The 25296-nt window shown below is 39.6% G+C and overlaps 1 protein-coding gene across 1 annotated transcript in view; it reads left to right on the top strand.

The window, feature by feature from the left end:
• TTC6 (tetratricopeptide repeat domain 6) overlaps positions 1 to 25296 on the top strand; it is a 225872-nt gene that overhangs the window by 90085 nt on the left and 110491 nt on the right. Inside the window, exons 7-8 of the mRNA XM_008269509.5 lie at positions 16274 to 16378; positions 25190 to 25279. Of these exons, the coding sequence (XP_008267731.4) occupies positions 16274 to 16378; positions 25190 to 25279 (195 nt within the window). The remainder of the gene's footprint in view (positions 1 to 16273; positions 16379 to 25189; positions 25280 to 25296) is intronic.

Below are 25296 nucleotides of genomic sequence, written 5' to 3'. Positions count from 1 at the left end.
ACTTTGGATTTTCTTTTTTTTTAAAAGTTATTTATTTATTTGAAAGAGTTACACAGAGAAGGAGAGGCAGAGAGAGAGATAGAGAGAGAGATAGAGAGAGAGAGAGAGGTCTTCCATCTGATGTTTCACTTCCCAATTGGCTGCAACAGCCGGAGCTTCGATGATCTGAAGCCAGGAGCCAGGTGCTTCTTCCGGGTCTCCCATGCGGGTGCAGGGCCCAAGGACTTGGGCCATCTTCTGCTGCTTTCCCAGGCCATAGCTGAGAGCTGGATCGGAAGTGCAGCAGCTGGGTCTCCAATCAGCGCCCATATGGGATGCTGGTGCTTCAGGCCAGGGCTTTTACCTGCTGTGCCACAGCGCTGGTCATGAATTTTCTCTAATGTTATTTTTCTTTTCCTCACAGTTTCTTATACTTTTTACTTTTTTGTACCTAAAAATTTACTTAGGACCTCAATAATTGTTAAAGTGAGTTATATCTATTGACTAGAAATGAAAATGGAGAAAATGCTAAAATATTTATTTTGACTAGGAGTAATAAAACCAATATGCTTACATAAATAATATATTTTCACAAAAAATTGTATTTTGAAAGCAGAAATAGTAGTGAGAAAACTAAGCTTTCTTCTTTTTCTTTCTTCTCTCTTTCCCTCTTTCCTCCCTTCCTCCTTCTCTCTTTCTCTTCCTTCTTTCCTTTCTCTCTCTCTCTCTCTCTCTCTCTCTCTTAATTTCCTTATTGTATGGCTTTATAGAAAGCAGCTATATTTTCATATCTGCTTCTGCATTCAGTTTTGTCACTTTTTTGGGTGCAGTATATGAATAAAATTCTGTCAAACCAACATGTAATTGGAAAATGCAAATATTTCAATAGCCTTTCTTAAGCAATTATGGATATTCTTTGACAATATACCAAAACTTAATATGGGGATAGTTTCTTGAAATTTCATTGCAAGACATCCACTCTCAGAACGTTGATAGAAAATCACTTTTCCTTATTCTTTCTACAAAGTGTGACTAAAAACCCTGGACATTACACACTTGTGAACACTCTACAGGTAAAGAGAAAGAGGCATTCTAGCTGGGAACTTCAGGGCCTGAAGAATGAGATGAGATGGTAGTGAGTAAACTTCCTAGTTTATCTATTTTGCTCCATGTATCTTAGACTTGTTTAGAGACAATCTGCTAATACAGAAACACCAACAAGTAAAGACAATAAATAAATGAATAGAAAATAAAAAATGAAGGCTGGCACTGCGGCTCACTAGGCTAATCCTCTGCCTAGCGGCGCCGGCACACCAGGTTCTAGTCCCGGTCAGAGTGCCGGATTCTGTCCCGGTTGCCCCTCTTCCAGGCCAGCCCTCTGCTGTGGCCAGGGAGTGCAGTGGAGGATGGCCCAAGTGCTTGGGCCCTGCACCCCATGGGAGACCAGGAAAAGCACCTGGTTCCTGGCTCCTGCCATCGGATCAGCGCGGTGCGCTGCCGCGGCGGCCATTGGAGGGTGAACCAACGGCAAAGGAAGACCTTTCTCTCTGTCTCTCTCTCTCACTGTCCACTCTGCCTGTCAAAAAAAAAAAAAAAAAAAAAAAGAAAAGAAAAAAAGAAAAGAAAAAATGAAGAAAAGCCCCAACAGAAAGCTTGATGTTTCTAGCCAAAGAAAAACAGAATTTTAAAAGACAAATATAAATTGTCTGCTCTAGACAAACACTAGGGGAAAAAAACTAAATCCAACCACAGCAAAAAGCTGTGGCTCCATCCCTGCCTCTACCAACAAAAGCCTAGTGGGAGGGCTAGACCACCACACCTGCTGGATCATCACGAGGTACTCCAACACTGTTGCCAGGGTAGTGACATAGAAGATGCAGTCTGGAGTTGGGAATTTGATCTTGATAGAATGGTAATAAGGCTTCTCCACCTGTCAGTTGAGACCTATGGGGATGCGGGTTTCCACCTCCACCCCCATCTAGTAGTAATGAGCCACTTCTTCCCTTCTCACTGGAGGAGAGGTAGTTTGGTGGAGGGTTACGTAAACAGGAGTTTATTTTGTTTTATTTTATTTTTAGGTTTTATTTATTTGAAAGGAGAGTTTCACAGAGAGGGGAAGACACACACACACACACACACACACATACATCTTCCATGTGCTGGTTCACTCCCCAAAGGGCTGCAATAACCAGAGCTGGGCCAGGCCAAACTGGGAGCCAAGAGCTTCTTCCAGGTCTCCCACATGAGTGCAGGGGCCCAAACACATGAAGCCATATTCTGCTGCTTTCCTAGACACATTGGGAGGGAGCTGGATTGGAAGTGGAGCAGCTGGGACTTGAACTCATATGGGACGCTGGTCTTACAGGTGGTGGCTTAATATGCAACGCCATGGTGCTGGCCCCAAGAGTTTTTAAATAAGATCCAGATTCTCATAGAATACCCCAAATACCTAGATTTCAATTGGAAATCACTGCTTCTATCAAGAGTTAGGAAAAATCACACTGAATTAGATAAACAGTCAATTGGTAACAACAGTGAGATGATACATAGTAAAATTATCAGACAATGATTTCAAATCTGCCATCATAAAAATGTTTCTGTGAATAACTTGAAACAAATTTCACAAATGGTTCAGAAAGGAAGTAGAAAAAATGGCAGCAAAGAAATAGAAGGTACAGAGAAGACACATGGAAATTTCAGGTGTGAAATTTTAACTCGAATAAAAAAAATTAGTGGAGGGACTGAAAAGTAGAATCAGTGAAAGAACTAGTTAACTCAATTAGGGAAGAATTAATGAGATGAAGATGGAACAATAAAATTCACCCAATCTGAACAACAAAGAGAAAACAGACTGAAAATTTCAGAATATTAACAGAGCCTCTGGGATCTACAGGAACATGGCAAAAGATCTAACATTTGAGTTACCACAATTCCAGGTGGAGAAGAAAAAGAAGGCAAAAACATTTTTTTTTTTTGGACAGGCAGAGTGGACAAGAGAGAGGGACAGAGAGAAAGGTCTTCCTTTGCCGTTGGTTCACCCTCCAATGGCCACCACGGCCTGCGCGCTGCGGCCGGCGCACCGCGCTGATCCGATGGCAGGAGCCAGGTACTTATCCCGGTCTCCCATGGGGTGCAGGGCCCAAGCACTTGGGCCATCCTCCACTGCACTCCCTGGCCACAGCAGAGAGCTGGCCTGGAAGAGGGGCAACCGGGACAGAATCTGGCGCCCCGACCGGGACTAGAACTGGGTGTGCTGGCGCCACAAGGTGGAGGATTAGCCTAGTGAGCCGTGGCGCCGGCTAAAGGCAAAAATATTGAAGGAAATAATGGCTAACCAGTTCACCAGTTGAGGAAAAGATACGAACCTACAGATTCAGGAATCTATGCAAACCCTAAACAGGGAAAATCCAAAGAAATCTTCACCAAGCCATATAATAGTCAAATTTCTGAAGACTAAAGATGAAAGCTTAAAGGCAACTAAAGAAAAGCGACATGTAACCTATAGGTGAAAAACAATTTAAATGGAAAGGAATTTCTCATCAGAAACTGGACACCAGAATTAAGTGGTAGAACTTTCATTTTTAAAGTTATATAAAGGAGCTGTGAACCCAGAATCCTATATGAAGAGAAGTATCCTTTGAGAATGAAGGGGAACGAAGATATTCTCAGATGAAAGGGAACTAAGAGAATTTGTTGCCAGTAGACTTAGGCTAAAAGAACATCTTGGGGGGCTGGCTCCGTGGCGCAGTAGGTTAATCCTCTGCCTGAAGCGCTGGCATCCCATATGGGCGCCGGGTTCTAGTCCCAGCTGCTCCTCTTCCAGTCCAGCTCTCTGCTGTGGCCTAGGAAAGCAGTATAAGATGGCCCACGTCCTTGGGCCCCTGCACCCATGTGGGAGGCCGGGAAGAAGCACCTGGCTCATGGCTTCAGATCAGTACAGCACTGGCCGTTGCGGCCATCTGGGGAGTGAACCAGCAGATGGAAGGCCTTTCTCTCTGTCTCTCCCTCTTACTGTCTGTAGCTCTACCTCTCAAATAAATAAATAAAATCTTTTTTTTTTTAAAGAACATCTAGGGTTAGGATGGGCATTTGGTACAGTAGCTGAGATGTTACTTGGGATGTCTACATCCCATATGAGAGAAGCTGGATTCTACTTCCAATTCCAGCTTCCTGCTAATGGACACTCTGGGAGATAGCAGAAGATGGCTTAAGTGCTTGCCTCTTTGCCATCTCTGCGGGAGACCTGGCTTGAGTTCCAGGTTCCTGATTTTGGCCTAACCCAATTCTGGCTGTTACAGGCACTTGGGGAATGAACCAGGAGATGGAAGATCTCTCTTTTTCTCTCTCTCTGATTTTCAAGTAAAATGAAAATAGATAAATAAAAACATTAAAAATGGGTATGGAAAGTAAATAGAAAAAATAATAAATAAGAGAAATATCTTAAAGGAACAAAGAACATTGAAGGTAAAAATATGAATAGGGGCTGGCACCGTGGCTCACTTGGTTAATCCTCCGCCTGTGGCGCCAGCATCCCATATGGGCGCCAGGTTCTAGTCCCAGTTGCTCCTCTTCCAGTCCAGCTCTCTGCTGTGGCCCAGGAAGGCAGTGGAGGATGGCCCAAGTGCTTGGGCCCTGCACCCACATGGGAGACCAGGAGGAAGCACCTGGCTCCTGGCTTCGGATCGGTGTAGCTCCAGTTGTAGCGGCCATTTGTGGGGTGAACCAATGGAAGGAAGACCTTTCTGTCTCTCTCTCTCACTGTCTAATTCTGCCTGTCAAATAAAAAAAGTATGAATAAATACAATAGGGCTTCTTTCTTTTGAGTTTTTTTTTTTAATTTATATTTATTTTGAAAGAGTTAGAGCGAGCAAGCTCTTCCATCTCCTGGTTCACTCCCCAGGTGGCTGCAATGGCTGGGGCTGGGCCAGGCTGAAGCCAAGAGCAGGAGCTTCCTTTGGGTCTCCTACATGGGTGGCAGGAGCCCATCCACTCAGGCCATTTTCTGCCGCTTTTTTCCAGGCCATTAGCAGGGAACTGGATCAGAACTGGAGCAACTGGGACACAAACAGGTGCCCATATGGGATACCAGCATTGCAGGCTATGGCTTTTACCTGCTATGCCACAATTCTGGCCCCAAGTTTTCTTTTTCTTTTTTTTTTTTTTTTTTAACAGGCAGAGTGGACAGTGAGAGAGAGAGAGACAGAGAGAAAGGTCTTCCTTTGCCGTTGGTTCACCCTCCAATGGCCGCCGTGGCCAGCGCACCGCGCTGATCCGATGGCAGGAGCCAGGTGCTTCTCCTGGTCTCCCATGGGGTGCAGGGCCCAAGCACTTGGGCCATCCTCCACTGCACTCCCTGGCCACAGCAGAGAGCTGGCCTGGAAGAGGGGCAACCGGGACAGAATCTGGCACCCCGACCGGGACTAGAACCCGGTGTGCCGGCGCCGCAAGGCAGAGGATTAGCCTAGTGAGCCACGGCGCCAGCTGGCCCCAAGTTTTCTAAATTATATTTTTCAGTTGAAGTAAAAGGCACCCTGATATAATTGTAAATGCATATAGAGGAAGTACTTAAGATGATTATATTATAAGTAGGGAAGGGTAGATAGACATAAAGGGAGGTAATGAACTGGTAAAATGATGACAATTGAACTGGTAAAATGATGACATATCATGAAATATTTAAAGTAATAACTAATAAGCTATACAAAGAGATACTCTGAAAATAGTATCATATGTAAAAGTGGAATTCAAAAATATGTTCTTGAACTCTCAGGAAGGTAAGAAAAAAGAAAACAAAGTAGCAAATCAGAGAGAACAAACAGAAAACAACAACAAAAAAGGCCTACTTACAACCCAACTTAGATATAAATGGTCTGAAGGCATCAATCAGATAACATAGAGAGACAGAGAGGATTGGGAAACAGGACCCAGCTATATGGTTTCTGTAAGAGAAAGGCTTACAATATAACAATATAGCTTGGTTGATAGAAAAAGGATAAAAACCTACATCATATAAGCATTAATTAAAGAAAAGTGGGCATTGCCATATTAATAATGGATAAAGCAGACTTCCAAACTCAGGAAATTATCAGAGAGAGAGAAGAGCATTAGTTTATGATAAAAGTGTCAGTACACTGTGAAAATATAGCAGTCTTGAAAAGTGCATGTAACAGAACTACAAAATATATGAATCAAACACTAATAGAGCTGGAAGGAAAAATAGACATTCCACAGTTCTAGTTGGAGATTTCAACATCAATCTCTCAACTATTGACAGAAGAACCCCTAGACAGAAAATCAGCAAGGATGTAGAAGAACTCAACATGATCAATGGGATATTATTGAGATTTATAGAACCCTTTACCCCACGAAAGCATTATAGGTATGCTTTTCAGTTCCTGTGAAACATATACCAGTATAGAGAAAGCAGTAACAGGAAGATAACAGAAAGTCAATAACAGGAAAATAGCAGAAAAATCTCCAAATGTTTGGAATTTAAATAATATAGTTATAAATTATCTAAGGGTTGAACATTTCAAGGGATTTAAAGATATGCTTAACTGGGTGAAAAAGTGTAGTATATCAAAACTTCTGAGAAACAGAAGAGTGTTGTGAAGAAAATCTATAGCACCAGATGCTTACAATAGAAAAAAAGAAGGTATCAAATCAAGAATTTAACATTTCATTTCTAGAGCCAAGAAGGAGTAGAGCAGAATAAGACCAGAGCAAACTGGCAAAATAAATAATAAAGAGGTGAAATCAATGAAATAAAAAACATAAAAACAGTAAAGAAAATCAGAAAGCTAGTTTTTTGAGAAGATGAATAAAACTGATCTTTAACCAGACTGACAGGATAAAAAAGAGATGAGATACGAGTTACCAATGTCTGAAATGAAATAAGAAGTATCACTACAGACCATGCAGACATCAAAAGAATAAAATGAGCATACTATGAACAACTCTGCATACATCAGACTGACAAGTGTGTGAAATGGAGCAATTTCTCAGTAACCATAAGCTTTCACAACTCATCCTGTTAAAAAACATAATTTGAATAGGTCTACAGCTGATCTAAAAAATGCCCTCCCTTCTCCCAAATATCTTCAGGCTCAGATGCTTTTGCTAGCAACAGTTCAATCAAACACTTAAGGAAGAATTCATACCAATTCTACACAGTCTCTTCCAGAAAATAAGAGGGAACAGTTCTCAATTCATTTTTGATCCCTACATTAGAAAAAGACACCACAAAAAGAAAAATACAGACAACCAATGTCCTTGGTACAGTTAGAATCTTTGTCCCCCTCCCCACCCCGCCATGTTGAAATCTAATTGCCATTGTAACAATATTAAGAGGTGGAACGCCTAAGAGGTAATTAATCATCAGGGACTTTCTTTTTGTGGGTAGAATTGATGCCATGATCATAGGACAAGTTCAGCCCACTTTTCCCAACTTTGCCCTTCTGTCTCCCAGCATGTAGGCACAGTAAGAAGTTCCACAGCAGATGCTAGCACGTTGGTGTTGTGCTTCTCAGCCTCTGGAACTGTGAACAAATAAATTTCTGTTAAATTACCCAGTTTCAGGTATTCTGCTTTAGCAGCACAAAGCAGACTAAGATGCTCTCTTGGTTATAATAGATGTAAAAATGCTTAACAGGCAGCGCCTTGGCTCACTTGGTTGATCGTCCACCTGTGGCGCCGGCATCCCATATGGGCGCTGGGTTCTAGTCTCGGTTGCTCCTCTTCCGGTTCAGCTCTCTGCTGTGGCCTGGGAAGGCAGTGGAGGATGGCCCAAGTGCTTGGGCGCCTGTACCCGCAGGGGAGACCGGGAGGAAGCATGTGGCTCCTGGTTTCGGATCGGCGCAGCACTTGCCATAGTGGCCATTTGGGGAATGAACCAATGGAGGGAAGACCTTTCTCTCTGTCTCTCTCTCTTTCACTGTCTATAACTCTACGTGTCAAATAAATAAAAAAAAAAAATGCTTAACAAACAGTAGGGCACAGAATGAAAAAATAAATAAAAGGGATTATACTCCATGACCTGAAGGAGTTATTCCAGGGACTTAGGGCTGCCTCAGTATTTGGAAATTCACCAGTGTAATCCATATTATTAATTGAATAAAGAAGAAAAAAAATCATATGGTAATATTAATCAATGCAAAAAAAGCATTTGGCAAGATTTAACATGCATTTTCATGATAAAAATTCTCTGAAGAATATGAATAGAGGGAAGCTTTTTACAACTTGGTAATAAAAATTTACAGAAATCCACAGCTAACATTATATGTAATAGTGAAAACCTGTGTTTTTCCCTCACCTCTCTCTCTCTTTTAAAGTTTTATTTATTTATTTGAAAGAGAGGGAGGGAGGGAGGAAGGGAGAGAGAAAGAGAGAGAGAGAGAGAGAGAGATAGGTCATCTATCTGCTGTTTTACTCCCCAGATGGCTGCAATGGCCAGGGCAAGGTCATGTAGAAGCCAGGAGCCAGGAGCTTCTTCCAGGTCTCCCATGTGGGTGCAGGGTCCCAAGAACTTCGGCCATCCTCTGCTGCTTTCCCAGGTACTTCCCAGGATGGGAAGTGGACACAAAGTAGCATCCGTATGAGATGCTGGCATTACAGACTACAGCTTAACCTGCTATGCCACAATGCTGTCCCCACCTCCTCACCACTCTTATTTAACTTCCATATATGCTAGAAATTCTAGGCAATGCAATAAGGTAAGAATAGAGTAGAAAAACATACAGACCAGAAGAAAGCAATATAATCACCTCTATTGCAGATGATGTATTAGTCAACATTGAAAATTCCAAGGAATCTATTAAAGAAAAATGTCACAGAATTAATAATGGAGCTCACTAAATTCACAAGGTGTAAGATAAGCATAAAGAACTCAATATTTTTTTTTTAATTAATTTATTTATTTGAAAGGCAGAGTTCCAGAGAGGCAGAGGCAGAGGCAGAGAGATAAAGGTCTTCCATCTGCTGTTTCATTCCCCAAATGGCTGCAACTGCCAGAGCTGGGCAGATACAAAGCCAGGAGCCAGGAGCTTCTTCCAGGACTCCCATGTGGGTGCAGGGGCCCAAGGACTTGGGCCATCTTCTGTTACTTTCCCAGGCCATAGCAGAGAGCTGGATCAGAAGTGGAACAGCCGGGGCTTGAACCAGCACCCATATAGGATGCCGGCACTGCAGGTGGTGGCTTAACCCGCTGTGTCACAGGCTGGCTCTGAAAGAACTGTCTTGTTCTTACATTTCTCTCAATGAGCAGGTGGATACTGAAACTAAAACTATAATACCATTTATAACTGCTCAACAACTGGAATAATTAGGTGTAAGTCCACCACAACACGTATAGCCTTCAATGCTGAAAACTACAAAATGCTGATGAAATAAATCAGTGTGACTTAAATAAAAGAGATTCCATGTTCAAAGATTGGAAGGATCAACATAGTATATATGTCATTTCTCCCTTGATTGACACACTAGTTTAGAATAGTTCCTTTCAAATTTCCAGTAAAAACTTTTTTTGCAGATTTAGATAAAATTATATGGAGAGGCAATGAAATTAGGATTGTTAAAACAATTTTGAAAAGGAAAAATGAAAGGGAATGAATTTACCTGAATTTAAGACTCATTATATTAGCTGTAGTAATCAAATCTTGGTGAGTATATAGATTCATGGATTAGTGGAATAGAGTAGAAAACCCACATATAAACTCTCACTGATATGCACAAATATTTTTTTATAAATGAATTGAAGCAATTCAGTGTAGTTAGGATAGCCTTTTCAACAGTTGCTACTAGAGAAATTGGACAGTGATGGCCAAAAATTTTTTTAAGATAAACAAAAAATAAGTCTTGACCTAAGTCTTGCAGCCCATGAGAAAATGAACTTAAAATGGTTCACAGATTTTTGCATTTATAAAGTAAGAAATTATAAAGCTAGGTGTTGGCCTTGTGGTGCAGTGAGTTAAGCAGTGCATCTGATATGGGCATCAGTTTGAGTCCTGGCTGCTCCACTTCTGATCCAGCTCCCTGCTAATGTGCCTGTGAAAGCAGTGGAAGATGGCCCAACTGCTTGGCCCCTGCCCCCATGTAGGAGACAGGATGGAGTTTCTGGCTCCTGGCTCGGGCCTGGCCCAGCCCTGGCTGTTGTGGCCATTTGGGTAGTGAACTAGCTAGATGGAAGACCTTTTTGTCCTCTGTCTTTCCTTCTCTCTCTTTGTGATTCTGTCTTTCAAATAGTAAATAAATCTTCAAAAACTATAAAACTTGTAGGAAAATGTAGAAGTTGATTTTTGGGATTTAGGGATAGGCAATGCATTCTTGACACCAAAAGCATTATCTACAAGAGAAAAAATTGATAAATTGAACTTCATTAGAATTAAAAACTTTTGTTCTGCAAAAGATTGTTAAGAGGATTAAATACAAGGGGCCCATGCTGTGGCAAAGTGGGTGAAGCTGCTGCCTGTTACCCCACATCCTGTATGAGCAGAAGTTTGTGTCCCGGCTGCTCCAGTTCCCATCCAGCTCCTTGCTAATGCACTTGGGAAAGCAGCTGAGGATGGCCCAAGTCTTGGGCCCCTGCCATACATGTGGGAGACCTGGAAGAAGCTCTCTTTCTCTCTCTCTCTTTACCCTCCCTCCCGCCCACCTGCCCTCCCTCTCTTCTCTCTCACCTCTCTCTTCTCTCTCTGTCTCTTCCTCTGAGTCTGTAACTCTGACTTTCAAATAAATAATTTTTTGAAAGATTTATTTTTATTTTATTTATTTGAAAGTCAGAGTTACACAGAGAGGAGAGGCAGAAAGAGAGGGAGATCTTCTATCTGATGTTTCACTCCCCAGTTGGCCACAATGGCCGGAGCTGCGCTGATCTAAAGCCAAGAGCCAGGTGCTTCTTCTGGGTCTCCCACGTAGGTGCAGGGGCCCAAGGACTTGGGCCATCTTCTACTGCTTTCCCAGGCCATAGCAGAGAGCTGGATAGGAAGTGGAGCAGCCAGGTCTCGAACTTGCTCCCATTATGGGATGCTGGCGCTTCAGGCCAGGGCATTAACCCCCTGCACCACGGGGCCAGCCCAATATTTTTTTTTTTAAAAAGAGGATTAAATACAAGATACAGACTTGGAAAACCACATATCCAGCAAAGAAATAATATTCATACTAGATAATGTATTCTCAAAACTCAACAGCTAAAAACAAAGATCCTAACTGGAAAACATGAAAAAAACATTAATAGACATTTCATTGAATAGGTTATGTAGGTGGCAAATTAGCATATGAAACTATGTTCAACATTGTGAACTATTAGAGAAAGGCATATTAAAAGTAAAATGATATATCACTACAGAATAGTTAAAAACTATGTGACAAAATCAAGTGCTAGTGAGGATATGGAGAAACTGGAACACTCGGGTAGATGAGATTGTAAAATGATATAGGCCTCTAGAAAACAGTTTGACAGTAAACACACACCCAGACACACAGACACACAGACACACACCGAAAAACTATACTTGAAACTACCAATGACCCAGAAGTTGCATGCCTGGGCATTTGTCCTAGAGAAATGAAATTTTTGATCACATTGTAACTTTTTAAAAAGGATTTTATTTTATTTTATTTGAAAAGCAGAGTTGCAGAGGCGGGGGGGGGGCAATATTCCTCTGCTGGGTCACTCCCCAAGTGGCTGCAACAGCTGGAGCTGGGCCAATCCGAAGCTCGGATCCTGGTGCTTCTTCTAGGTCTCCCATGTGGATGCAGGGACCCAAGGACATGGGCCATCTTCTACTGCTTTCCCAGGCCATAGCAGAGAGCTAGATTGGAAGTGGAGCAGCCGGATCTCGAATCAGCGCCCATATGGGATGCTGATACTGCAGACTGCAGCTTTACCTGCTATGCCACAGCACCAGCTCCAATCACATTGTAATTTATGCAAGGAATGTTTACAGCGGCTTTATTCATAAAATACAAACTGGAAAGCCTACATATCCTTTATTGGGTTAAGCAAACTGTAGAAATAATACTCAGCAATAAAATAATACTCAGCAATAAAAATAAGTGAACTATTGCTAATGCACAACAATGATAACTCTTCAGAGAATTATGCTGAAAAGAAAAAAACTGCTAAAAGATTACACACTGCATGATTTTATTATGATTAATGACAAAATTATGGAAATAATTTCCTGGGCTTCAGAAGTGGGTGAGTGTGGCTTCAAAGGACATCACGAGGGATCTGTGTTGGTGGAAATATTTTATATCTTAACTGTATCAATATTAGCCTTCCAGAAATGAAAGTGTACTGAGGGTTTTAAGATATTAACTTTGAGGTAAATCGGGTGAAGAGTAGGTGGGTATTCTTTCTTAAAATTGCATGTGCATTTATAGTTATCTCAAAATAAAAAGCTTAATACAAATTGTGGCCACTAGAAAAAAAATTTAAAAGAAAAGGGCAAATCAAAAAGAGAATGTATTACATGAACCCCAATAAAGCTCATGGCAATTGGAATCTGAAACCATATCAATGACTTTTTCACATGTTGTTATATTAAAATCTCATGCAGCAGTCAATTGGAAAATAACAATCATTGAGTTATGTAGCTCTTCCCATGTTGACATATTGTGCTCTATTAACAATATCAAAAACACATTTTTAAATATTATCAGAGAGGGGCCGGCTCTGTGGCTTGGTAGGTTAATCCTCTGCCTGCGGTGCTGGCATCCCATATGGGCGCCAGTTCAAGTCCCGGCTGCTTCACTTCCAATCCAGCTCTCTGCTGTGGCCTGGGGAAGCAGTAGAAGATGGCTCAAGTACTTGGGCCCCTGCAACCACGTGGGAGACCCAAAGGAAGCTCTTGGCTTTGGATCAGCACAGCTGCAACCTTTGCTGCTATCTGGGGAGTGAACCAGCGGAATGAAGACCTTTCTCTCTGTCTCTCCCTCTCACTATCTCTAACTCTCCTTCTCAAATAAATAAATAAATAAATGTTTTAAAAAATATTATCAGAGAGGGTTTAGCATTGGGCCCTGTGGAAGGTCATGGTGAGGGACATGTATTTTCCAAAATTATAACTTTTGCTCGAAAGCTCCATTTTTTTCATTGGCACAAATACTCTGAAGGGTTTTATTTGAAGTTAGAGATTTGTGTCATTCTTTGTCAAGAAAATTCTTGTCACATATCCAAGCCTCAGTAACTATAGTTTGATATTTCTCCTCTGACATTTAAGTGTTGGCCACTTCAGTTCACAACTCAAACAGTAGTGCCTGAGCTGTTTCTCAGAACCACCATCGTACTTGCTGTGACCACAGATGCATTTTGTGGTTTGAATCATATTGAATATTAAAATATGCATACTTAACAGTTGACATTTAATAGGTAACATTTTTCCTGCCTTTAAAGTGCATTTTGAAGATGTTACTACCTTGATTCATGCTAAAACACTGTCGATTTATATATATATGTATGTATGTGTGTGTGTGTGTGTGTGTGTGTGTATATATATATAGGCACCATCAGTGCAAATGTCAATGTAATGAAAAAGGCTAGTAGTGTTCTCTAGGGTCGTACACTACATTTTAGAAACTGGTGTTCTGCCTCATGTTTCCTTTAATGAAGTTTTGCTTAGCCTAGAAATTAATTTGCGTGTCTCTTTCCCTTGTTGGACAGAATTCTGACCTGTGGTGGTTGGTGTGAGCATGAGTTATTAAATTGGGTTGTAATACACATCATAATCCTAGGGGCTCTACAGGAGCTGTTAAACAGGGAATTAACCCCCATGCTTTCTAGTTAGTAGTTCAGCTGGGCAGACAGTCTCTGCCCACGTGTTAGTTCTAGCAGCCACTGATCGTGCGGTTTTCTCATCATTGTCCTGCCACTCTTACAGTGTTCTGAGCATTGCTGCATAAACCAATTTATCATGATTAGTATTTCTTTACAAGTTGGATTTGATAAATTCTCTACTGAAGGTGCATCTACACTTTTCTTTGAGAGCAAAGTGCTGTTGTTTAGTGATACTTTCCTGCTTGCTTTCCACTTTGAGGCCTGTGTCCTTCTTACATCAAGGGTAATAATTTTGTTCTGACTGCTTAAGCTGCCGATGTCTACTACATAGAAGGGATCACTGTATTGTATGTGACATGTCACTTGATTACATGAAATGCTGTTAATTTCTAGTTGATCTCTGGAAGAAGAATTTTCATCTGATTCTGGAAGAGTTTATTCATTAACAAGGACTCTGATGCTATGTCTGTGCAGCAAAGAGTGATGCAGTGTACCTAGCAAAACTGAGGACAGGAGAGACTGAAAACTCAATTTTGAATTCCTATATTAGGCACCTGAAAAATCTACCTTCCTCTAAATAGGCTGCTGGTAGGTAGGAAACGCATGGTCAAGTGTGTGGGGTAGTTGAGGTGCCTCTGACTAGAAATAAGAGTACTGAAAATTCATTGTAACCTTAAAATTGAGAATTTTTATTTACTGGGTTTGGGTCTTCATATATTCTTCTGGGAAGTCTATGTAATATCCGCAACACCAGAGATATCACTGTTAAGAGTTCATATAACTATCCTACAATAATGCTTACAAGGTGATACTTTAAAATCATTTGAGCTTGTTTTGCTGCTGACAGACAAATCATTTGGGAAAAAAAATGGATGGTACAAATAAATGTTGAAAGCCAATTAAAAACATTAAAAATCCATAATTACCATTAATTTCACGGGCTAAAACAGCTATTTTAAAATCTTACCACCCTTTCTTAAAGCTCTTGCCTTAAATAAATTATTCTTTTTTGCTTAAAACTATTTTTCAAAATTATTTTTCTTTTTATCACTTATTTTATTATTTTATTGATAATAAACTTTAATTTTTGGAATAGTTTATATTTAAAGAAAATTTATATACCCAATACAAGATTTTTCCATATATTCCATACTCAGTTTCCCTTATTATTAACATATGATAATGGGTTGGATAATATTTCTCAAAAGATATGTTAAAGTTCTAACCCTAAATTTTGTGTGTGTGTGTGTGTGTGTGGCTATTGTGAATGGGATTTCGTCGTTTTTTTTTTTTTTTTTTTTTTTTAGGATTTATTTATCTGAGAGGTAAAGTTACAGACAGTGAGGAGAAACAGAAACATCTTCCTTCCATTGGTTCACTCCCCAGATGGCTGCAACGGCTGGAGCTGTGCTCATCCGAAGCCAGGAGCCAGGAGCCAGGAGCCAGGAGCCAGGAGCTTCTTCCTGGTCTCCCATGTGGGTGCAGGGGCCCAAGGACTTGGGCCATCTTCTACTGCTTTCCCAGGCCATAGCAGAGACCTGGATTGGAAGAGGAGTAGCCTGGACTAGAACCAGCTCCCAAATGGGATGCAGGCACTGTAGGCAGAAGATTAACCTACTGCGCCACAGAGCCGGCCCCCCTACATGTTCTTTTAGCGTAAGCTGGACTGATCGAAACCAGGAACTTCTTCTAGGTCTCCCACATGGGTTCAAGGACCCAAGCGCTTGGGCCATCTTCTACTGCTTGCCCAGGCTATAGCATAAAGCTGATTGGAAGAAGTGCAGCCGGGACTCGAACCTGCTCCCATATAGGATGCCAGTGCCACAGGCAGCAGCTTTCCACACTATGCCACAGTGTTGGGCCCCAGGAATTTCTTTTTCAGTGAGTTCATCATTAACATATAAAACAGCTGCTGTTTTTTGTAACCTGCAACTTTACTGAATTGGTTTATCAGTTCTGATAGCTTTGTTTTTAGCTCTTGTCTGTACTGCTGAGGAACAGTGGTCTTTGCTTTTTACTTGTTATACATTATTGTTAGTGCCACATTAAGCCTCTGATTATAAAATAAATTGAAATTGTTATAAAAATTAAATTACCTTAGAGGTCATTTGTTTGCCATTTCTTTTTTTTTTTTTTTTTTTTTTTTTTTTTTTTTGACAGGCAGAGTGGACAGTGAGAGAGAGAGACAGAGAGAGAAAGGTCTTCCTTTGCCGTTGGTTCACCCTCCAATGGCCGCCGCTGCAGCCGGCGCACCGCGCTGATCCTGGCAGGAGCCAGGAGCCAGGTGCTTTTCCTGGTCTCCCATGGGGTGCAGGGCCCAAGCACCTGGGCCATCCTCCACTGCACTCCCTGGCCATAGCAGAGAGCTGGCCTGGAAGAGGGGCAACCGGGACAGAATCCGGCGCCCCGACCGGGACTAGAACCCGGTGTGCCGGCGCCGCAAGGTGGAGGATTAGCCTATTGAGCCACGGCGCCGGCTTTGTTTGCCATTTCTAATAACCTTTTCTGTTGTTTTCTAAGGTGCCTGCTTACCCAGGGATTTCAAAGTTGTTGTGGAGTCCAGCTGCTCTTAAATTCTCTGTTCCAGAATCTGTCATGAAGAAAACCCTGTATCCAAAATATGAGGTAACATATTGAATGCGTTTTATACTACTATTATTGCTGTTGTTATTTAATAATTGAATTGTATAATTGATTATGATATTAAATTTTACTGGGCAATTAATTGTCAGACAACTACTGCTATAATCAAGATGGCCCTGCAGATATTATTTTTACTCATATATGTTTAAATAATTCTAAGTATGTATCATTACATATTTGTATAAACATGTACCTATATACTAAAATTATGATTTTATGTATTCATATAATATATTGCTATAATTTTATATATTACATATATTTCTTTTTAACAATCATAAATGTATATGTACCCAACACAAGACTAAACAAATGTGCAAAGCAAATATTAGATCTAAAGGGAAAAACAAATTCCAGTAAAATAGTGGGGATTTCAACACTTTTCTGTCATCAATGGGTAGATCATTCAGACAGAAAGACAGAAAGTCAAAAATATATGTCAGAGTTGAATCACACCATAGACAAGGGGACCTAACAGACATTTATATAACATTTCATTCAACAGCTACAAAATATGCATTCTACTCATCTGCACATGGAACATTTTCTAGGATAGCTTATATATTATACTATAAATCATATCTCGGAAAATTAGATAAAATCGAAATCATACCATGTAACTTCCCAAGCAACAAAGAAATAAAACTAGAGATCAACAAGAAAAAAAATAAAAAAATTTAACATTAATGGAAATAGAACTACATACTACTGAATGACTAAGGGATCTCTGAATGCATTAAAAAGACAATTTATATAAGCAAAAACTGTAATTACTCACTTAAAGCAGATTAGTTTTAGCAGTGTTTTGAGAGATTCCAAGATTCTAATATATGAACCATATTTTCCTTTTAAAGTAAGCAGCTATTGATAGTAAATGCTGCTGCTTTGACATGTATAAAATATGGTATTAAGGTTTTGGTTCTTGTTTTCTTGAAAACATACTTTAAAATATGTAATAGCTGCTATTTCTTTGTATTTAAGTATCTTTTATAAGCATATGAGAAAATAGTTCTGAAATCTCTTACACATCATGTAATTTGTCTTTGGAAAAGAATGATGAAAGTGATTCAGTACCTTTCTGGTATGTCTACTATTTCTGTTAACTTACATTGTGCTGTAGATGTTTCTTCTTTTGTTATTTCTAAATTAAATTTATTTAGTTTTAGATTCATTCCTAAAACTACAACAAAAAAGGTGAGCAAAAATTTCTAAATTACCAGTAAGACTCTGCGTTGTTAGTAATTATTACATAATACTTTTATTTTTCATTTATTTTTTGAATGTATGATGATTTATTTTCTTTTCATAAATACAACTTTAGGAATATAGTGATTCTTCCCACTGTTCCTGCCCTCCACCCCTTATTTTCATTCCTCTCCTATTCCCATTCTTATTTTTCACAAAGATCTATTTTTAATTAAATTTATACACATACAATTAACCCTATAATAAGTAAAGAGTTCCACAGATTTTATGAATAAAAAAGAACTGTTCCTCAACAGACAAGACCAGGGCTATTGAAAGTCATTGAATCTTGAAGTGTTAACTTCACTTCTATAGATTATCTTTTAGGTACTCTGCTATCACAGATCAAGGAGAACATATGGTATTTGTCCTTTCGGGACTGGCTTATTTCACTAAGTATGATGTTTGATTTCATCCATGACAGGATTTCTTTTTTTTTTTAACTTTTGTGTAGTATTCCATGGTGTACATAACCCATAATTTCTTTATTCAGTCTTCAGTTGTTGGACATTTGTGTTGATTCCATATCTTAGATATTCTGAATTGTGCTGCATTAAACATGGGGGTACAGAAAACTCTTTCATATACTGATTTTATTTCCCTTGGGTAAATTTCTAGTAGTGGAATGGCAGGGACGTATGGTAGGTCTATATTCAGATTTCTGAGGTATTTCCATACTGTCTTCCAGTGACTGCGCTAGTTTACATTCCCACCAACACTGGAGCAGGGCACCTTTTTCTCCACATCCTTGCCAGCATTTGTTGTTTATTGATTTCTGTATGAAAGCCATTCTAACTGGGGTGAAGTGAAACCTCATTGTGGTTTTGATTTGCATTTCCTTGATGGCTAGTGATCCTGAACATTTTTTCATGTGTCTGTTAGCCATTTGAATTTCCTCTTTGGAAAAATGCCTGTTTAAGTTCTTTGCCCATTTCCTTTCTTTTTTAAAAAATTTATTTGACAGGTAGAGTTACAGACAGTGAGAAAGAGAGACAGAGAGAAAGGTCTTCCTTCCGTTGGTTTACTCTCCAAATGGCCGCAGTGGCTGGAGCTGTGTCGATCCGAAGGCAGGAGCCATGTGCTTCCTCCTGGTCTCCCATTCAAGTGCAGGGACCCAAGCACTTGGGCCATCCTCCACTGCCTTCCCAGGCCACAGGAGAGAGGTGGACTGGAAGAGGAGCAACTGGGACTAGAACCCAGTGCCCACATGGGATGCTGTCACTGCAGGTGGAGGATTAACCTAGTGTGCTATGGCACTGGCCCCTGCCCATTTCTTAAGTGGGTTGTTTTGCTGTTGTTGAGTTTCTTGATCTCTTTATATATTCTGGTTATTAATGCTTTATCAATTGCATAGTTTGCATATAATTTCTCCCATGCTGTCTGTTGCCCTTTTAATTGGCTGAGTGTTTCTTTTGCAGTACAGATGCTTCTCAATTTGATGTAATCCCGTCTGTCAATTTTGGCTTTGATTGCCTGTGCCTCTGGGGTATTTTCCAAGAAGTCTTTGCATATGCCAGTGTCTTGCAGGGTTTCCACAATGTCCTCTAATAATTTTATGGTATTGGGTCATAGATTTAGGTTTTTAATTCATTTTGAGTGTAAAGTGTAAGGGCCTTGCTTCATACTTCTGCATTTGGAGATCCAATTTTCCCAGTGCCATTTGTTGAAGAGACTGTCCTTGCTCCAGGGGTTTATTTTAGTCCCTTTGTCAAAGATAAGTTGGTTGTGTGTGCATAGGTAGATTTCTGGCATTTCTATTCTGTTCCATTGGTCTATCTATTTGTGCCAGTACCAGACTGTTTTGATTATAACTGCCCTGTAGTATGTCTTTTTTTAAAGATTTATTTATTTATGTGAAAGGTAGAGTTAGAGAGTCAGATGCAGAGAGAGAGATCTTCCATCTTCTGGTTCACTCCCCAAATGGCTGCAAAGGCCAGAGCTGTGTGATCTGAAGCCAGGAGCCTGGAGTTTTTTCTGGGTCTCCCACACAGGTGCATCTTCCACTGCTTTCCCAGGCCATAGCAGAGAACTAGATTGGAAGTAGAGCAACTGGGACTCAAACTGGTGCCCATTTGGGATGCCAGCACTGCAGGCGACAGTTTTACCTGCTATGTCACAGCACTGACCCCTGTATTATGTCTTGAAATCTGTTATTGTGATGTAGCCAGCTTTTTTTTTTTTTTTTTAAGATTGTTTTAGCTATTTGGAGTCTCCTGTGTTTCCATATGAATTTCAGCATAGTTTTTTCTATGTCTGAGAAGAATGTCCTTGGTATTTTGATTGGTATTGCATTGAATCTGTAGATTGCTTTCAGTAGTATGGACATTTTGATAATATTGATTCTTTTAATCCATGATCATGGAAGATTTTTTCCATCTTCTATTTCTTTATTGTTTTGTAATTCTCATCTTAGAGTTCTTTCACAGCTTTGGTTAAATTTATTCAAGGTATTTGAATTTTTTTTGTAGCTATTGTGAATGGGATTGATCTTAGAAATTTTTCTCGGCATGGCATTGTCTGTGTATGGAAAGGCTATTGATTTTTGTGTGTGGATTTTTATTCTGCTAATTTATAAAACACTTCTATGACTTCCAATCATCTTAGTAGAGTCTTTTGGATTCCCTATGTATAGAATCATGTCATATGCAAATAAGAATAGTTTGACTATTTGGTTTCTTTTTTCTTTTCTTTTCTTTTCTTTTCTTTTCTTTTCTTTTCTTTTCTTTTTTTTTTGAGTAATGGTCTTGGCTAAAACTTCCAGGACTATATTTAATAGCAGTCGTGAGAGTGGGCTTCCTTGTCTGTTTCCTGATCTTAGTGAGATTGCTTTCAACTCTTCTCTATTCAATAGGATGCTGGCCATGAGTTTGTCATAAATTGCCTTGATTGTGTTGAGGAATGTTCCTTCTATACCCGATTTGCTTAGAGTTTCCATCTTGAAAAGGTATTATATTTTATCAAATGCTGTTCCTGGATCTATTGAGATAATCATATGGTTTTTGCTCTTCAGTTTATTAATGTGATAAATCACATCGATTGATGTAAGTGTTGAATCATTTCTGTATACAGGGATAAATTCCACTTTGTTTGGGTGAATGATCTATCTGATGTGTTGTTGGATTCAGTTGGCTAGAATTTTGTTGAGGATTCTTGCATCTGGGTTCATCAGGGAAATTGGTCTGTAGCTCTCTTTCTATGCTACATCTTTTCTGGGTTTAGGAATTAAGGTGATGCCAGCTTCATAGAGGAAGTGTGGGAGGATTCACTCTCTTTCAAATATTTTGAATAGCTTGAGAAGAATTGGAGTTAGTTTTTTAAATGTCTGGTAGAATTCAGCAAGGAGGCTTTCTGGTCCTGGGCTTTTCTTTGCTGGGAGGGTCTTTATTACTGATTCAATTTGTGTGTTGGTAATTGGTCTATTTAGGTTTTGTATGTTTTCAGGGTTCAATTTAGGTAGGTTTTATGGATCTAGGAATCTGTACATTTCTTCTAGGTTTCCCAGTTTTTGGGTTTTTGACATACAGGTCTTTGCAGGCATTCCTGATAATTCCTTTTTTTTTTCCTGTGGTGTCTGTTGTTAGATTTCCTTTTTCATCTCATTTTATTGATTTGGTTCTTTTCCCTCCTTTTTCTGGTTAGTTGAGTAAATGGTGTGTCAACTTTATTTTTAAAAAACTTATTCTTCATTTTGTTGATCTTTGTATGTTTTTTTTCTTGGTTTCAATTTTGTTGATTTCTTCTCTAATTTTAATTGTTTCTTTTTTCCTACTAGTTTTGAGTTTGATTTGTTGTTGTTTTTCTATGTCCTTGAAGTGTATTGATAGCTCATGTATTATTGATGCTTTTCCAACTTTTTGCCATAGGCACCAATTGCTATAAACTTTCCTCTTAGCACTGCTCTTGCTGTATCCCATAAGTTTTTATATGTTGCATTGCCATCTTCATTTGTTTACAGAAAGTTTTTGATTTCTCAGTTGACCCACTGTTCATTCAGGAGCATGTTGTTCAGTCTCCATGTGTTTGTGTATGTTCTAGAGGTTCCTGATTTGTTGATTTCCAGCTTCATTCCATTGTGGCAGAGAAGATGCATGGTATGATTTTGATTTTTTTGAATTTGCTGAGACTTGCTTTATGGCCTAGCATGTGGTCAATAATAGAGAAAATTCCATGCACCTGATGAGAAGAATGTGTATTCTGTAACTGTAGGATGGAAATTTCATAGATATCTGTTACCTCCATTTGATCTGTAATGTTGATTAACTCTGTTTTCTTGCTTATTTTCTGTCTGGTTGATCTGTCCATTGCTGAAAATGGGGCATTGATGTTCCCCATTACTATTGTATTAGAGTCTATGTCTCCCTTAAGATCATTAACATTTCTTTTAAATAACCAGGCATCCTGTAATTAGGTGCATATACATTTGTAATAGTCACATCTTCCTGTTTAATTGGTCCCTTAATCATTACATCGTGTCTTTCTTTGTCTCTTTTAACAGTTTTTTTTGTTAAAGTCTATTTTGTCTGATATTAGAATGGCTGCACCAGCTCTTTTTTGCTTTTTGTTAGTATGGAATATTTTTTCCATCCTTTCACTTTCTGTCTGCTTGTCTCTTCGTTGGTGAGATGTGTTTCTTGCTGGCAGCAAATAGATGGATTTTATTTTTTAATCCATTCAGCCAGTCTGTGTCTTTTAACTGTAGACTTGAGGCCATTTACATTCAAGGTGACTATTGATAAATAACTAACTGACCCTGCCATTTTCCCGTAAATATTCCTATTGTTTATTTTGGACCTCCTTTTTACTTTTACTGGGAGATTTTCTGCCTTCATCTTCTTTCATAGTGATGACCATGTTTCTGTGTTTTGTTTGTAGCACATCCTTAAGCATCTTTTATAAAGCTGGACAAATGATAAATCTTTTGGTTCCTGTTTGTTATGGAAAGTCTTTATCACTTTTATTCAAAAATGAGAGCTTTGCAGGGTATAGTTTTCTGGGTTGTCAAGTTTTTTTCTCTTAAGACTTTGAATATATTTCTCATTCTCTCCTAGCCTGTAGGGTTTTGATGAGAAGTCAGCTCTGAGTCTTTTGGAGATCTTCTGAAAGTAATCTAGCTTTTCTCTTGCGGACATTTTAGAGTCTTTTCTTCCTGTTTTACTGTGGAGAGTTTGACTACAATGTATTGTGGTGAAGATCTTTTCTGATCATGTCTATTAGGAGTTCTATGTGCCTTCTGTGCTTGGACATCACTTTCTTTCTCCTAATTAGGAACATTTTCTATAATTATTTCCCTAAAAAGGTCTTGTAATCCATTTTCTTTTTCCACCCCTTCAGGAATTCCTAAGACTAGTATGTTGCGTCACTTGATGGTATCCCATAAATCTCCAACACTGTTTTCTAATTTCTTCCTTTTTTTTTTTTTTGGCTTGACTGTAAAATTTCCAGGGATTTTTCTTCTAACTCAGATATTCCTTCTTCTGCCTCATTAATCTGTTCTTTAGACTTTCCACCACATTTTTTATTTTCTATTGAATTCTTTATTTCCAATATTTTATTTTGTGTCTCTTTAAAAATCTCAATTTCAGGGAAAAATTTTCTTTTATATCATGTGCAGATTTCTTTGGTTTCTGAATTTGTTTTTGATTACTTCTAAGTAATCCTGTGATCAATGTTTTGAATTCCGTTTCTGGCATTTTGTCAATCTCTTTCATCTTCACATTCCAGTAGTGAAGTGTTCTTTTGTTCTTTTCGGGGCATCATGGTGTCTTCTTTATTCTTGGTTCTTTAACTGCTGTGTTTATTATTAGGCATTTGTGATGATACTTGTTTTTTTTCCCCCTGTGATGGCTTTTATCTTTGGACTGTGCCTCTGTGGCTTAGTGGAGTGCCTGTTCTTTCATTGAATACCCAGAGGGGTGTGCTGGGTGCGATCAGGGGGCTCTCCTCAGTGTTCCAGGGCAAAGGGAGTATCCAAGGTGACACCCAAGTTGGCTGTGGTAGTCTTTTTTTTTTTTTTTTTTAATCAGATATGTTTGTTCTGTTCTGTTGGCATATTTTCATGCTCATCTCCTCTTCTCCAAGGAGACCAATGCCTGGGTGCTAGCCCCAGTGGGTACAGTTTTCATCTGCACTGCCACAACAACAACACAGAGGATCTGTGCAGACCTCAGTATGAACATAGATCCTGCCACAGTGACCCTACCAGGGAATCAGGGAGCCCCAAGCATGTCGAGCCTCCCACAGTGACTTCCCAAAGTCCAAGCCATACCCTGTGCCCTCCCATGCAGCCACAGTGTTTTCACAGTCCCTACACACAAGGCTCCCATGTTCACGAGCTCCCAGCCCTCTGTCTTTTCTCCCAGCCAGACTCAGGCATCTCCTCTGGGCTGGTTGGTGGGCATGTGGATACAAGCTGGCGCAGCTCTGAGCTATATTCCAAAATGGCACCCGTTCTCTCTCTTGGCTAGTTACAAGACACTGGTGCCAGGTTGTTGGGGAGAGAGAAATGTGCTCCCCTTTTTTCTCTCTAGGTTGGCAGGTACACTGTCTCCCACAGGGCCCCAGCTGGGCCCAGCTGGACCCATGCCAGACTGTTCCCTACATTTTATCGCGAATGTCGGGCTGCTGCAGTCTGCTCTGCCTCACTCCAAAGCTGGTGCTGAGGCTCTTGACTGTGGGGTCCAAAGCTGTGCATGTCCACACCTGTCATGTGTTCCCCTGATTTGCATGGAGTTTTCTCTGCCATTGTCTCCCTAACCCTTCCCTGAGATTGCCTTCTACCCACTTTTTGAAAACTATCCTCTCCTAGATTAGAGCATAGGCTCCTTCCCTATGCTGCCATCTTGAAAACCTTCACAAAATTCCTTTGAAAGCTTATCTTTATTTAGTAAATACCTTTTCAATTTAAATGTTAGTTGTTGGAAATCCAAGACTTTCAGTAAACAAAGTGCTAGCATGATATAAGTCATCATGAATTCACCAGGCTGTCAAATGTAAGTCTTTTGGTTGTTTCTGGATCTTCAAATTACTGACTACAAGATAAGTAGCACATTTAATAGTCACAATTCTTATAGCAGTTCATTTATATAACAATAAAGAGTTACATACTGACTTAATTGATGATGGGATTCAAAAGTTTTAATTGTTTAAGGCAGTTTTCATTCTAGTTTGTACCTAGAATTTGGGCTTAAATTTGAAAAATGAATAGTCACATATTGTATATAAATTCATGCTAACCTAAAAAAAATTCATGTTGACCTATGAGATAGCAAGATCATCGATCACTCCTAATGTTAAGTTTGCTGGGAATAATTAGCAGCATCAATTTAGCTAAAGGCCAATATGAAAGCCAAATTTTGGGTTTTGGCCAAATATTTAGGCTGTAGCTGGACTTTGATTCATCTCTGGATTTTGATTAACCTTTGAGAATTCTACCCCTGGTACATGGTTTTTCTTTGGGTAATAATGTTGTACTATGCAGTAACAGTGATCATAGACATTTTAAATTATCCTACAATATAATTTAAGATAGCTATCTTTTTTTTATCACAGAGCGTTCAAGCAAGCCAAATTTTAACTGTGAAATTTTCATCGGAAAGTAAAGAAAGTATTATTGTAGGTCATAGCGAAAGCATTTGTAGGGTATGTATAATTTTTGT

The sequence above is a fragment of the Oryctolagus cuniculus genome, chromosome 12, assembly GCF_051225735.1.
Source record: "Oryctolagus cuniculus isolate XC-2025 breed Fujian yellow rabbit chromosome 12, ASM5122573v1, whole genome shotgun sequence".
Taxonomy (NCBI): domain Eukaryota; kingdom Metazoa; phylum Chordata; class Mammalia; order Lagomorpha; family Leporidae; genus Oryctolagus; species Oryctolagus cuniculus.
This window is presented reverse-complemented; position numbering and strand designations above follow the sequence as displayed.